The sequence below is a fragment of the Macaca mulatta genome, chromosome 12 (genome assembly GCF_049350105.2).
Source record: "Macaca mulatta isolate MMU2019108-1 chromosome 12, T2T-MMU8v2.0, whole genome shotgun sequence".
NCBI classification, from domain to species: Eukaryota; Metazoa; Chordata; class Mammalia; order Primates; family Cercopithecidae; genus Macaca; species Macaca mulatta.
In genome coordinates, this window is record NC_133417.1 from 67072662 (window position 1) to 67089246 (window position 16585).

Below are 16585 nucleotides of genomic sequence, written 5' to 3' on the forward strand. Positions count from 1 at the left end.
GTCTATCCATGAGCTTGAGATTTTGCGGAATTCTCAGATGGGTTTCAATTTATCAAAACTCTTCCCGTTTTTAACCACTAAAATAGTCATGAATGTATTTTTTTTTTTCTTTCAGGCAGGGAAATTTAACAAAGGCCAAAATCAAATGGCTCCTCTTTTATTTACATGATTAAACACTTCAAAAATTTAAACACTTACTAATTTACTCCCAACAGGCGACCAGCATAAATACTGAATTGGACGAGGAAGCTCATTTCCTCTTACAAATTCTCTAGAAGGAAAGAAAGAAAGAAAGAAAAACAACAAATCTTGCTGTTTAATGCAAAAAATAATAATAATCTGTATAAACAGAAAAAATAAACAAACAATTAAAATTAAGGCTCATTCCCTCTGCACCTACAAACCTAATGAAAAGAATACAGGAATGAAGAACTGGAGACATAGGTGTTGATTTCTGTTCTTCCAGTAGTTACTTAAGAGTCACTTAACTTTTCTGGGTGTCAGTTTTCTGACCTTTATCGTGAGGTGAATGGATTAAATACTTACAGACTGTCAAAGTGGAGAACATCTCTAGAAATTATCTAATACAATCCTTTCATTTTATAGAAAATAAATATGAGGCTTAGAGAGCTGATAGAACTTTTTCAGACCACATTGCTAGTTCTTGGCAGACCTTGAAATAAACTCAAGTCCTTTTAACCCCTGGGATTGTAAAATTTGCACACACTAGACTGAAATGGTCACTGAAGTGCCTTCCAGCTCTGAAATTCTATAATTGTGCTGAAGTTTAGTATGTGCTCTTCTACATTCTCATTCACAACCCCCATCTCTGTGAATGCATATGCATTTCAAATTTTTGAAAATAAGATGCCATTTGACAATCTCCCCAGGGATCTGACTTGAAATCAGAAAAGGAAAGGAACATCTGATCTCAAGCTAAACTGAAAAACGGATTGTATACTGGGCAGTATGCCTTAAGCTTGTAAAGTCCTCCACCCATGGGGAAATTTCAAATAGTCTATTGGCCAAAACTCTCACTTTGATGCTTAGAGTCACTCTGCAAGTATTCAGTTAAGTGACTTGCATTGTGGAGCTTTTGTAGTTCTTCAGCAAGAATGCATTCAGATTTTTATAACTGTTACAGAGTCATAGGATGTCATGCTTACTTTTTGATTTTTGTCATCTTGAAGATTGGATTAACAGTTTCATCAAGACTGCCTTCATGGGAAAGCAAAGCAAGACCTGCCGCCCAAGCACAATTTGAAGAGCCTCAAAAAAGACCCAACCTCTCCAAAAAAAAAAGAGACTCAAAAAACCCCAACCTCTCCAAAAAAAGCTCTCCAACCTGGACCTAATATGTGCCTGACATTTCTGCCTTTCCCATTCTTTTAATGTTTGGACAATTGTGAAGATCTGTAACACACACTGCCTTGATGTAACTTTTTAGGTGCTTGCATGAGACCTAGCAAGTAACAAGGGAACATGGCATAGTTTTGAGTGGGGAAAGTGATTCCCGTGGAAAGTGACCATTGGCTCTGCAATGAGAGTCTTGGCCGCCAGAGGGCAGTACATGAGCACCAGGCACCTGGGTGATCGGGAATACGTTGAAAGGGATGCGAGAGCCGGGTTAAAAGATTGACCCAGGCCTGGCCCGCTCGCTCACGCCAGTAATCCCAGCACTTTGGGCGGCGGATTACTTAAGGCCAGAAGTTCGAGACCAGTCTGGCCAATATGGAGAAACCCCGTACCTACAAAAACACAAAAATTAGCAGTGGTGGCACAAGCCTGTAATCCCAGCTACTTAGGAGGCTGAGGCAGGAGAATTGCTTAACCTCGGGAGGAGGACGTTGTGGTAAGCCGAGATCACACCACTGCACTCCAGCCTGGGCGACAGAGTGAGACCCTGTCTCAAACAAAAGAAGAAGACGTTCTTCACCTGGTTCACAATTTGTTCTCAAGCTCCTGTTACCTTTGATACTGTAACATTGTCTCAGTTTTCTGCATGCAGTGGAATCATCTATGCAATCACACAGGCAGCACTAAGCTAAAAATCTCAGCGCATGTCTCAAGCCACCACAGCTGCCATTTTCTGTTTTCTAAGTCAGTAAAGGTATGAGAAAAGGCGAGGGAGGATGCTTTACAAAGGCGTTAATCTCCTCAGTTTTGCCTACCTAGCTTGAAACCAGTACTGTCTTATTTTCTCTATGCTAGATTTTTATAGAGTCTTCAAAGGCATAAAAAAGACTTGAAATTAGTGGTATTCAGGAAGGCCTGGAATCTCAAACAAGTTTGCCATCCATCCTTCACTTCCTAAGTTATGCTGTATTTACCTGACCGCCCCCTCCCCAAATCTGAAATACTAGATAGTTGTGCAGAAAACAAAGAAACAAACAAACAAAAATAGTGATTTGATTAAATTCACTGCAGAGAAACTAAATATTTAATGCGATTTTAGGCCATAAAGCTTATCTAATCCATGATTAAAATATTAAGATTATCATTTTTTTGAATGCTGTTCAACTTGGCGAGCCTCAACAAAAGAATTTCAAAATGATTAAAAGAAAAACAAAGACATGATGAGAGCCTTGAGAAACTGGACTGAAAGACTAAGATTCCCCACTCACTAATAGAAAGAGATCTTAAGAGTAGGTAGGGCTGATGCCCCAAGCTCATTTGCATCTCATTGTTATATGTGTTTCACATAGAAGGGGCTCAATAAATATTTTTAAAATTTGGTGATGATATGGATTCAGAGGCAAGAAGGGCTCGGAATGCATTAGATGGATTTGAGATTCTACTTTAAGAAGCAGTTGCTATTTCTTAATTTGACAGTTTAAGTAGATCAGAGTAATTCTCTGAACATTTGAAAGAAGCAGATAGATAATTTTTTTAAAAAAAATTGTGCTCTTGCTAGACAAAAGGGGAAATAGACCAGAAGTTTTTTTTCAATACCTCTTCAAGCCATATAATTATTTCCCCTTTTATATAACAGCAAAGAGGATATCACATTAAGGTGAGTAGCTAAGGCAATTCATTGTCCAAACTTACCCAGGGTGATTTTTCTAAAGTGCAAATCTGATCATGTCATTTTCCATTTAAAACCCTTGAATGAATCCTTATTGTCATCAGAAAGAAAGATCTAAACTCATTTTAATGATTTCCTCATTATTATTTGGCCTATGCTTCCTGGCTTGGCTGTTCCCCAACCTTACACCACCTCCTACTAGTCAGCAGGCCCCTCCCTCAATTTCAAACAAATTGACCTACTTTGCATTTCCCAAACGCACAATGCTCTCCCTCCCCCTTTTAGGCCTTTACATATTCTTCTTGCTGCCAGAAATTCTCTTCGTCAATCCTTCGCCTATCTGCACATCCATTTAATTTTTTCTTTTAAACGGTAAATGCTTCAAACAGTTAACATATATATATATATATATATATATATATATATATGGAAAATGGTATTTGACAATTTATCTACCAACTAAATTAATTCAAAAGAACATTTAGTAGTTTACATGTCAAATACCTTTCCATTTTAAAAATAATTTTAACATTTTGTCATTTTTATAATAATTAATTTTAAAACAATTAATGGAGTATGTGTTCAGACACAACTAATGCTGCATCTCTCTCCCTCCCTTCCTCCTCCCATCAGTGAAATAGCCGCTCTCCTAAAAATAGTGTCTCATTCCCAAGAATGTTTTTGTGCTTTCCTATATATGTTTTTTTCATAAATAGCACATCTTTAATTTGATCTTCAAAAACAGAAAATCCAAAACAATATTGTGAATAAAAATACAAAATATTAGTCAAATAAAGAGGTGAGTATCCCATATAAGTATTTTCTTGAATTTTGTAAGCTTTATGGGTACATATATACTGTATTACTAAAAAGTAAGAAACAATGATCAGTAAGAAGATAAAGTCTTCTTAACACCAAATCAGAGTTTGGAATGAAAACATTCTAGGTATTAGATTTAAGTAGTATTGATAAACAGAGGTGATTTACCCATTGCTAAGGTCATAGATGTAATATGTTGCTGTGTAAGAGTATCTCCAAAGCTGTCAGAAAGAAGAAAGACAAAAAAACAAATTGCAATTGTTAGAAAGCTTACATCAATAATGTATAATCATATATCATCCAATTCAAAGTTCAGAATTATAAAAGGACTACTTTCACAAGGCACAAGGAAGAATATGTTTCAATTCCAAATGAGTCTTCATTTAAAGAGTCTTACTGTGGACTTTTGTGCCGTTTGTGCAAGTTCCAGAACTAATCTCAGCAGTGATTCAACCCTCACTCCATAAAAAGCATACCCAAAGAAATTTCCTAACATAAAAAGCTTATCTTTGCATACTCTATCCCAGAAATTTTCCCTTCATGTTTTACCTGTATTGAAGTAAAACCACAATGATTTCCACAGTCCATAAGGAATACCCTGCACCTGGGTAATTCATTCTAATTATACCCCTTAAAATTGGGTAAAGAGAATTTCATTCAACATGTATTTTTGCTGCAAAATGCTTGCCTTTCTTTGAGTATAGTTTTAAAAATAATAATTGAAACAAATGAATAAGAATATTTGGTTTATAATTCTTCGTGAACAAAGCTCTTCATTTTCTTGTTAAGTATGTTTGTGCTGTTGTTAATGAATGATGCAAGTATTATTTTGGACTCTGTTCCTTAAAGCGCTTTCACACTTAAACAAGCTCCATAAGATTGAAACGTGTCTTGCTGAAGATTATTGGTGACCATTTAGGGGTAAAGACAGACTCTTGCTTTCTCTCACTTTTTTAAACCACCTTGTGGATTAGTAGGAGATATAATTGGATATAATCAAATTAAATAGTTGATACCTTTGAATAATCACTTTCTAGATATACAAATTGCCGATCAGGTGATAAGCCATAATTTGAAGCATTCACACTTTTCTGAAATAATGAAGAGGTTGATTAGAATACAGAAAAGATAACAAAGAGCCATGTAAATTTGTAGTTTTAAAAGAATATTATATTATTAACATACTCCTACATACATAGGCTTTCAATGCAATTGAAAAAAATATTTTGTGGAACTAAACTATAATTCAAAGAAATTTGCTAGATACTGTGGGAGAAGGATGCAAGAGATAATATATACTTTGTGATTTCAAGAAACTTATGAACTTGTTAAGGAGTATCATACTACAAATTAGAATGTCCTATAAAAGATTCAATATAGCATTGCAAAATTATTAAGAAAGAAATGATTAAACTCAAATCAGAGGATTATTGATTGCAAAGAGAAAGAGAGTATGATCTAAACTTGGTTTTAAAAGATTAGTAGGTTTTTCAGAGTGGAGAAAGTTGGAGGACTGGCAGCCTGAGGGACAGAACAGTTAAGTGCCCATACTTTATAGCTACCACTTATTAAGCATTTATTCTATGTTAGGCACTGCCCTACGCACTTGCAAATGTTATTTCATTTAATTCTTTTATTAAACAAAAGAGGCATTATTATTCCCACTTTACCAAGGAAAACACTGAGGCATAATAAGATTGGTGTAGTAAAACCCTTTACCCAAGGTTTCACGACCAGTAAGGGACTGAGCCAGGATTTGAACCTCAATTGGCCTGACACTAAGGACTGAGTTCTTAACTCCTATCTTATGCTATACTATATTCAAAAAGGAGGAAATATGTTAGGTGATTTAGAAGAAGCCAAAGACAGTAGTCTAATGGGATTAGCAGACAGAACTGGAAGACTCTAGTGGAGTATGGAGCTGGGAAGGCAAGTTGTGTCCAGATCAGGTGCTAAGACTTTGAACTCTGTTTCTTGGTCAATGAAGAGCTGGCAAAGGTTTCTGAGGGGGAAGATGATGTTGGATACATACCATGGTTCTGTTACTCAAAATGGTATATGATTGTCCTGTTTCAATATTATAAAGTACTATATTGTTATCTGCAGATTGATGAAGATATTCTTGTCCTTTAAACAAGAAAGAAAACAAAATTTAAATGATCTCTCTTAACAGGAAATGCATTCCTAACAAAAGAAACCTCTCCTATTTCACAGACCTACTTTGTTTTTCCTCTCTGTCCAGTACACATTGCTTTGTGAGATGTAAAATCGTAGGTTGGTGGTAGAAGGAAGAAGGTAGAATGCTTTCTTCTACTTCACACGAAGATGCCACATTTGCAAACAGCAGCCCTATTTTAACTGATTCAGGGTGCTTAGGAACACAATTTTGTTTCCTCTGGGTTACAAAGGGGATAAACTAGTTTGAAATGTACATTTCTTTTGCAATAATAAACATAAATTACATTTAGATTGTGTTTGGTTCAACTTAAAACTCACTTTGCATTAGTTTTATTTTCTTAAGAGAAAAAATTAAAATATTCCATTTTGTTCAGTGACACTTAAGATATGCAACTAAAACTTCATAGACTATTTAGTTGATCTCACTATTTATTTGATTAGATTTGTTTTATAACATCCTATTTTGAAAAGCTATATGAAAATACCGATTTCATGACCCTTAAAGGGTTCATTGTCAGATTGAGATTTGCCTGTTCTCCAGATTATCCAGATTAATAATGGAATTTCTCTTTTGGTAAAATTTTTGTGACTTCTCCTAAATAAAAATATATCTACCATTCTGAAAAGTGATTACAGACGTTCAAATTATTTCAACAATACTTTTTCAACTTTTCTTTTTCTATTTAAAACTCTATTGGCCTCATTACTATGGGGCAAATCCAGTATGAATGGTTTCATCAAAAGCGCTTTTTTGAGCACTTGAACCATTCAGATAATTGTTCTTTTGTACATTACAACTGATACGGCTTCAGTTACTATAGAGATGCATTGGCACTGAAATAAAAACCAAACAAAATACATTTTAAAAAACCCCTAAAGATAAATAATGCACTTACCTGAAATCCAGTTTGGAAAAAATGTTTTATAAGAAAATGTCCCATTTAAAATATCCTTCAGTGTGAGTGCTCTCATTGTATTTTCTTCAGAGTTATGAACTTTGGGGGAAGAGCAAACACATCCTTATTAAAAAGAAGGTTAACAACTCAAATAAATGCTACGCCTGGCCTTCATCTGTTCTTTCTAATATAATAATATCTGCTATTTGCTAAGTGATTGTTGAACTCCTTTCATAATAACTATTAATTATTAATAATAGTATCTCCTTTTTTGTAGATAGGATAAGTAAGAATTAGGGAGGTAGTTTCACTGCCTGGAAGGGAAAACTGGCTGGAAACTATAGGGGAAGATGAAGATTACAAAGGAAGGCCATGCAGAGCATGGTTCTTCAGGCAGTGAAGAGTTGTCAAGGTTTTCCAGAAGGAAGATGAGATGAGGTTCCAACAACTGTAGTCTTTGCAGAGCTGGGGTTACAGACCAGGTAGGTTTGGCTAAAATCTCACTCTCTTACGCAATTCACTGTACTTCCTCACATAGGTTTGGTTCAGATTTCAACTGATTTATCAATGATGTATTTTAGCATCCCAGTTGGTCAAATGAGATTGGCCAGAACACTTGCCTTCAGAAATCTCAAGAGAGGTATTATGAATATAGGCTATTTTCTCATACTATGGACTTTGAGGAAAAGGAAAGCAGACAGAAAGGAAAGAAAACCCCTTGATCTATACAAAATATCTTAGAAGTCCCAAGAGTAGAGGGTTTTCTGTAGAAAAGCTAATCTAATGTAGCTCACAAACCACAAACAAATTCAATCTATATTTGAATCCTTCAAAACCATTGTGTTTTTCAAACATGATCTTATTCTCAGAACAAATATTCATTACAGAGCCCTGAAGCAGTCAGATACACCAGGCAGATAATAAGGCAACCAAATCCCAATGCCCTTTTATATCCATATTACCATTCTCCATCTCTCCCACCTTACCCCTTCCACAGGCCACTAAAACTTACAGGAAGATCCTATACCTTGAATGCCATTTATGAATCTGGCATTTGCCCAGGTGAAAACAAAACTGTCAAAGATGGGAGCTGTAACTTTATCCTGCTATAAAACTCTTTTGTAGCCCTCCATGACTCTTCCGGTAAAGATCACAAATGATGATCTGGATGGACTACAGGCACTTGCTGGTGTGGGGCAGTCTACCCTGTCAGCTCTTCTCGCTCCTCTCTCATTACTTTCTAGACACTAACAAGCCAGGCTTTCTTTTCCTCAAATACTCTTTCTGTAAGGTGTCTACAGCCTTTTCTAGTCTCTCACCTTTACTACTCAGTCCAAAAGCTATATACGTCCTCTGAGAAGCCCTTTCTGACCCCCTGGTTTAGATCAGGTTTCCTTTTACACATTCCCATATACCATGTTCCTTGCTTTTAGAACACTTGTCTTGGTTTGTAATCGTGTGTATATTTGATTGATTATTGGATTAATGTTTTCCCACAGTTACCATAAGGCCAGGAATCATGTTTTGTTTTTCTCATAGCACACCGCAAATGTCTAGCACATACAGGTATCTAATAAATAGTTGTTGAACGAATGAATGCATGAAATGAAGACTGGCTGGATGGCTGGATGGCTGGATGGCTGATTGGTTGGCTGGCTGGATGAGATGTGTGCCTTTTCTGAATTCCCTGCATGGTTTTTGGTAAGAAGATCTCTGGTGCTTTGGCTTCCTCACCAGTATTACGAGGTACTGGACTAGAAGGTGTTGGCAATCTCTTTCAGCTATGCCATGCTAGATTTTGAAATCTGAAACTCAACCTGCTCTATTAACCTTGTAGTTACATTAATGTTCTGCTATGTATGTAGTAAGATCAAAATAATAAAGTGGAATAATAATATCTTCTGTTGTTTTAACTGATTTATACTGATGCATGTATGCGCCACACATTTGATTAGGACCATGAGTTTATTTCTTTCCTTGATTTGCGGCAACTTATTCCATGGCTGTAAAAATAGTGGCTGGTGAACCCCTTTGCAACTAGACACTGAATACTTAATAGAATTGTTATTCTATTTTTTAAATAATTATCTTTCTGTATTATCTGTGCATCCTAAACAAGGTTGTGTACACTATACATTTATTTGTAATGAAATATCTTCTGTTTAATGAAATGGTCTTATGTAGAATTCGTACCATTGATTTTTTAATTCTCATTCAGTGAATAAAAGACCGTTTACTACAATAGCATTAGAATAATTGCCAAGTATTGTATTTAATGCAATTTTATTTAATTTTCCTAAGAACAAGTTGCAATCCATTTCTAATGTAATAAAGGGAAAATTATAACACTATTTATAGTGGAACTTATTTTCCATTTGAAACACACTTAGTTTGTGCCTACACAATCCTTAATATCTAGATGGAAAATTTAAAAATGTATTAAGTCGTTTTACTGTGAATACCAAGATCGCCATTTTTTTCAAAGAATGTTTCTGATATTAATTCAATAAATGAATATAACTTTAGTTATTTTTTAGAAAGTATAAATAATGCTTCAGTTATGGCTGGTGACATAGTTTTCCCTATTTAAGCATCTTTGCATATAATTTTCCTTACTTGTATTATGCTTAATTGAGACATTTATAGCTGTAATTAATCTTCGTTTTCATAGAAGGCTAAATTAAGTGAGATAATTCAACTAAAACATCTAGCTCTATGTGTGGCACATGGTAGCAGTCAGTACATGTTACCTTTTCGCATTATTGTAACTCATCAGTATTTTTCAAATAAATATTTTAGATCAGTGTTTCCCAAACAGATTTGTCCACTGGGAATTTTTGCTTCTGAATATCTACTAAAACCACAGTTTGAGAAACACAGTTCCAGACAAAGCTATTAGTATATACAATTAAGCTTTACTTTTATTTTAGTTTAACGAAATTCATCAGTTATGCTTGAACATTTTGTCTATTGCCTAGCTCCATAACTGAACTGTTACAATTAAAATCATAAGTGTAATTAGTACTAATATTGTACAATGAATAAATAAAACATAAAAAACAAGAGTTTCAAATTGCTTTTTAAATACCTACTCATTTTCCTTTTCGTATCATTAAAAAGCATTTTGATCTTATCAGATTCCTCAAAAAGATTCTAAGAATTAATTATTTATTCCTTTAAACCTCTAATTTTGTTTATTCAGGAAGGTTGGACTTGATACTATATTTTATATTACTTCCTAGTTAGCAATTAATTTTATATGAGTGCACAGTAGCTATAAATGGCAACAATCAATATAGATAACTTAGCATATGACTCAAAATATCTGTAAAGCAATTTTAAACATGTACTAATTGTACTACTGATTGCCATAATGAGAATAATCCTCACCATCCCCCAGGAAGTGATGAGTGGATGTATGAATAACATATCCAGATGAGCCAGCTACATGTATGTGGGAATGGATTTCAGGCACAGATTGGGCTGGGATGATTACTCCTAACCTCATGTTAGCTTTGTAAACCATATCATATGTCATGTATCCAGGGCTTAGAAAGTGTAATTATGTTGATGTCAGGCTGGGTACATTAAGTTCATCCCCAATATAATCAGAGAAATTTAATTAGGCATTCTTCCTGCTAAACATGACCACGTATTCATAAACACAGTGCAGTAATGTGTCACATGTTAGAATAAGAATAAAACATAAAGATTACTTAGAATTTTCAATCCAAACTTTGATTCTTTGTACATATGGGATTTTGCTTTCTCAACATTTATCCAAATTTATTGAACATGAATTTTTTTTCATCTCTGTGTGGCAAAGAATTGTATAAGACATAGGTCTCCACCCATAAAAGTAGAAGCAGTGATTGATTTTTCTCACTATTATATGTTCAGCTGCTAGGACAGTCCTTGACATAGCACGGGGGCTCAATAAATATTTGCTGAATAAAAAAATAAACCAACTTGACAGATTTTGTGTTCACTCGTTTTGGATAATTCCTCCGAGAATATATCTGCCCTTACTTTCTACCCTCTATTACAAGTTGTAAATTTCATGTGTAGACTCTTTTGCCTTCATTTAAATATTTATAAAAACTTGGTCCTTGGAGCCCCTTGGAGTGTGCTTATATAAAAAACAGATTCCTAGTACTTATCTCAAACCTACTGAATCCAGATCTCTGGGGGTGGGATCCTGGTAGTTTTAGTTTTTACCCAGCCTCTTTGACGATTCTTCTGCAAAGGTTCAGAATCTCAGTTTAATGATTTCACTGAATCTATTTTGCTCAATGCACTCCTGTGCCTATCAATAGGAATCATTCCTTGACTACAAACTCATTGTAGGTGGGTGAGGCTGGCCTGTGAAGCAATCCACATGTCATGGAGAAGAGATTCCACATAACTGAGTGTTGACCATGGCTTTCAAGGAATGTAAATGGCCTACTTTAATGTTTGTTCCCCTGTTCAATGACCTTGCTCATTGCCTTCAAATGCTCTCCTTTTTAAGTATATTCCCTTTCCCAGACCTGGAAAAGTGGACAAAAGGCAAGGGGACTGATTCTGCCCTAGACTAGACTTAAGTAAGATTATAGAAAAAGCATTGGGGTCATTATTGTCTAATGTTTGGAATGTGTGTATGTGTGTGTCTGTGTGTAAATCAGTATAAAATATATCTCCATAGCACCAAATACACTAAATGTTCTAGTCACCCAGAAAATATTCCATTAATAATTATTGGATGAATAAATGAATTTTCATGTCCCCTTCCAAATAATGTTTTAATATTAAATGTAATTATTTGATGATTTTGGAAGGTTAGCTTTGACATCTACAATTTTTAAATTCTAATTATTGAACAAAAGTAAACATGAATTCTGAAAGCATATCTCTCCTCTGTATATGTTAACACTTACTTGATTAGCTCTTAAGTTTTGCCAGTGCTCTTAACTTCGTTTTGGCCCATCTTTAGCATAGTTACTCATACATTGCTTAAACACTCTAATTAACTATACTTTAATTATTTGCATTTTCAACTTATTAAAGCAAAGCTGAAAATTATTTCAATTATGAATCCAAGAAATTACAATTCACAGAAATGATTCACAAGCAAGTAATGATTTACTATTCTCTTAATTCTTTCTTAAAATGTTGTGCTTCTATTAGGTTTCTGTGTCTGTTTCTGCCATGTGATTTTCTAGTACTGAAAAATTAGGAATGGATGTCAGAGCAGAGACATTGGATGTTAGTTCTAACGTTCAGCATAAACCAAATGAGAAAATTAAGTGGGCATACAAATGGCTGGCAGGTCCTTTTGTTCTCACTTTTGCACTTGATTTGTAATTGATGCATATGAGGTCATACCAAGGAAAGGAACTAGGGCTCCCAGGGAAAACACATCCTGATGGCTCTGCAGAGGTGCTACCTATGGGGAGGTATCATCTCCAATCATCACACTGGGTTTTGTTTGTTTCTGGAGTGCGTACCACAGGGGCAAGGACAGTAAATATTAGGGCAGGAAAGATACTATTTACAAGCTAATATGATCAAATTGGAACAAGACTGACAACTTTGAAAAACAAGTACATGAGGAGGCTTTAGAGGAGTAATAGAAAGTGTTATAATTTATAAGTTATTGTACGTACCAAGCACTCTACATGCATAGTCCTGTTAAATCCTCACAGCAACCATCTGAGGTAAATACTTTTGTGGACACCATTTTACAGATGAGGAAATGAAAATTAGCAAGGTGAGCTAACTTGCCTAATGCAGAGAAAAGCTGGGGTTTAAATTCAGTTGTATCTGGTTTTAGATACTTTGCCACTATACTATAATTAAAATGTAAGTGTACACATACAACAACATACAACAAACACAAAAATAGGCAAGAACCAAGCAACAAACAAAGGGGTAGAATAATTACACCTCAAAACTTAGGTTAAGAGAAAGTGAGGCAATTTGAGCTTTTTCAAAGCAAATAGGTTGCTAGCTATTATAAAGCTATTTACTGCTACTATTATTGCTGTCTACTTGAAGAATGTCTCAGCTCTAATAGCAATTTTCCATGGTTTTCTCTATGAACAACACTGAATAACATAAGTTATTCAAAGGATTTGCTGGGCTTTTAAAAATAGCCCATTTGTGTGTTATTTTACTGTTGTGTTACATTATTTTAATTAGGGTTCATTTATTTTTCAGGATAACTAAGGCTTTCAAAGATCCTAAGATATAATCAACATAATGTGTAAGAACATGAATGGTAAATGACCCTCTGGTGACCCTGAAGATGAAAGCAAGCCTTGTTTATTTTTGAAGACCTCAGTCTCCTTTGCCAGCTCATTTTCCTCTAATCTCTATTTGACATTTTGTCATGGTTGTTTCTGCTGCTACATGGGGCTGGAGAAAGAGCAACTTTCCCAGGTCATTTCATTCTCCCAGGGTTTCTACTACATACCCCTGGGCTGAACCACCCCCTGACCCCACTACCACACCTGACTTTCACTGGATTGTCTTTTTATCTCCAGACATGTCTATTACACTTCCTCTTTAAAATCCCCACTATATATCTCACAAGCACTTCAAAATCAGTATGTTTAATGCTAAGAAAAAAATTCCATGCTCCTCTTCCAAATTTATCCAAGTAAATGGCACCACCTACCATTCATGTAGTTTCTCAATACAAATATTTTGGTGTGATCCTTGACCTTCCTCTTCCTTAACCAGCTCCCAGGCCTGCCAACCCCGTCTACTGCTTGTCTCTATCTCTACTGCACCCCAGGGACAAGCCATTTCACAATCGGTAGGCTTTAATGGATGCCTAATTGCTCCTCTGCAATTTCATTCCTGGCATTTTGTTGTGGTTTTGTTTTGCATTTTGCAATGTCTAATGGCATTGTGCATCATTCATGTGCTTATTAGTCATTTGTATATCTTCTTTAGCAAAATGTCTGTCCTTTGTCCATTTTTTAATGGAGTTATTTATTGGATATATATTTGCAAATATTTTTTCTCATTTTGTAGGTAGTTTTTTCACTCTTTAAATGGTATTCTTGGCCATCCTAAAATGTTAAATTTTGATGAAGTCCAATTTATGTATGTTTTCTTTTGTTTCTTGCATTTTTGGTCATATCTTAGAAAATTTACCTAACTCAAAAACATAAAAATGTATCCATATGTTTTAAGAGTTTTATAGTTTTTAGCTCTTACATTTAAGTCTTTGATCCATTTTGAGTTAATTTTTGTGTATGGTGTGAGGAATTGGGTCCAACATCTTTTTTTTTGCACATAGATATCCAATTGTTTCACCATCATTTGTTGAAAAGACTTTTCCTGTTGAATTGTCTTGGCATCCTCATCACAAATCAATTAACGAAGTATAAGGCTTTATTTCTGGACACTCAATTCTATTCCATTGATCTATATATCTATCCTTATGCCAGTAACACACTGTCTTGATTACGGAGCTTTGTAGTAAGTTTTAAAATAAGTTTTAAAATAAGGAAGTGTGATTCCTCCAAGTTTATTATTCTTTTTCAATATTGTTTTAGATATTTTGGGTGCCTTGCATTTTTGTATGAATTTTAGGATCAGCTCATCACTTCCTGCAAAAAAAGAAAACTATGCAGGATTTGGATAGAGATTACATTTAATCTGTTGATAAATTTAGGCAGTATTGCCATCTTAAAAATATTGAGTTTTATGATCCATAAACATGGGATGTCTTTCCACTTATTTAGATCTTTTTGGATTGCTCATTGGGAGTGTATAGAAATACTATTGGTCTTTATACGTGGATCTTGTATCCTGCAACCCTGCTGAACTTTATTGTTAGTTCTAATAGCTTTTTAGTGAATTCCTTAGGATTTCTACAAACAAGATTGTGTTATCTGTTAGTACAAAGAGTTTTACTTCTTCCTTTCAAATCTGGATACTTTATATATTTTTTTCTTGCCTAATTGCCTTGGCTAGAACCACTGATAAAATGTTGAATAGAAGTGATGAGAGAGGACATCAAGTCCTGTTAATGATCTTAGCAGGAAAACAGTGTGACATTAGCTTTCATCTGTAAGTGTGATATTAGCTATGTTTTTTTATTTTTTTTTGTAGGTGTCTCTGATAAGGTTGAGGAATTCCTCCTACTCCTAATCTATTAAGTGATTTTATCATGAAAGGGTGGCATTTCGTCAAATCCTTTTTCTGTATCTATTATAATGACTATGAGATTTGTGTCCTTTTTTCTATTAATGAAATTTATTGTATTAATTGATTTTCAAACGATAAACCAACCTTGTATTCTCGAGCTAAATCCTAATTTGTCATGGTGTGTAATCCTTTTTATATATTGCTGGATTTGGCATGCTAGTATTTTGTGGAAAATTTTTGCATCTATATTCATAAGAGATATTGATTTATAATTTTCTCTTCTTGTGACATCTTTGGTTTTGGCATTATAGCAATGTGGGTAATACTGGCCTTATAGAATGAGTGGGGAGATATTTTCTTTCATTTTTTGAAAACATTTGTGAAGAATTTGTAATAATTCTTCTTTAAGTGTTTGGTAGAATTTGTCAGTGAAGCCATTTGAGCTTAGGAAGTTTTTTTTTTTGGTTGGAAGTTTTAAAATTACTAATTCAATCTTTTTTGGTGTTATAGCACCATTCATGTTTTCTGTTTCTTCTTAAGTATTGGTAGTTAGTATCTTTCTATGTGTCTATTTCTATCTGCTTATTTCATTTGTTATCTGATTTTGTTTTGTTTTTGGTGGGGGGTGGGGAGACAGAGTCTTGCTCTGTTGCCCAGGCTGGAGTGCAATGGCACGATCTCAGCTCACTGTAACCTCTGTCTCACAGGTTCAAGCAATTCTGCCTCAGCCTCCTGAGTAGCAGAGATTACAGGTGTCTGCTACCACTGCTAATTTTTGTGTTTTTGTAGGGAGGGAGTTTCTCCATGTTGACTAGGCTGGTCTTGAACTCCTGGCCTTAAGTGATCCTTCGTCTTGGCCTCCCAAAGTGCTGCGATTACCACTACGCCTGGCCTGTTATCTGATGTTTTCTTTTTTAACATACAATTGTTATGTCCTGTTCCTTAAAAAGTCCTAACATATCTGTTTTTCCACCAAGTATAAATCATAACCTGTATTCAAAATTTTAATTTAGATACTAAATAATACTATTTTTATTATTAATGGGAATAAATATTAATAAATATTATACGTTATTCTGTTCTTACTGCATAATATTAGTCAATTAAGAAGGATACTGGAAATGAAAAATAAGTTCTTGGTTCTCTATGCACGAGAAATAAAATAAAAAGAGACTGATTGCGGGGAGTGGGGAGGGATGGCATTGGGAGTTATACCTGATGTAAATGATCAGTTGATGGGTGCTGACGAGTTGATAAGTGCAGCACACCAACACAGCACAAGTGTACATATGTAACAAACCTGCATGTTGTGCACATGTACCCTAGAACTTAAAGTATAATAATAATAAAACAAAATTTAAAAAAGAGACTGATTAGTATTTGATTAACTGTTCTATGAGAAGATCGTTTTATTACATGCCTACTGTATTAATTATTGCTTTTTTAAAATTATACTTCAAGTTCTAGGATACATTTGCGAACATGCAGGTTTGTTACATAGATATTATATGTGCCATGGTGGTTT

At 34.7% G+C, this 16585-nt stretch overlaps 1 protein-coding gene across 2 annotated transcripts in view; it reads right to left on the minus strand.

The window, feature by feature from the left end:
• FAP (fibroblast activation protein alpha) overlaps window positions 1-16585 on the minus strand; it is a 71765-nt gene that overhangs the window by 48942 nt on the left and 6238 nt on the right. For both annotated transcript variants that reach the window (XM_028830766.2, XM_015110238.3), the window contains exons 3-7: window positions 6919-7017; window positions 5877-5971; window positions 4861-4935; window positions 4013-4065; window positions 199-271 (exon numbers count right to left, since the gene is read on the minus strand). In XM_028830766.2, coding sequence (XP_028686599.2) covers window positions 199-271; window positions 4013-4065; window positions 4861-4935; window positions 5877-5971; window positions 6919-7017 — 395 coding nt within the window. The remainder of the gene's footprint in view (window positions 1-198; window positions 272-4012; window positions 4066-4860; window positions 4936-5876; window positions 5972-6918; window positions 7018-16585) is intronic.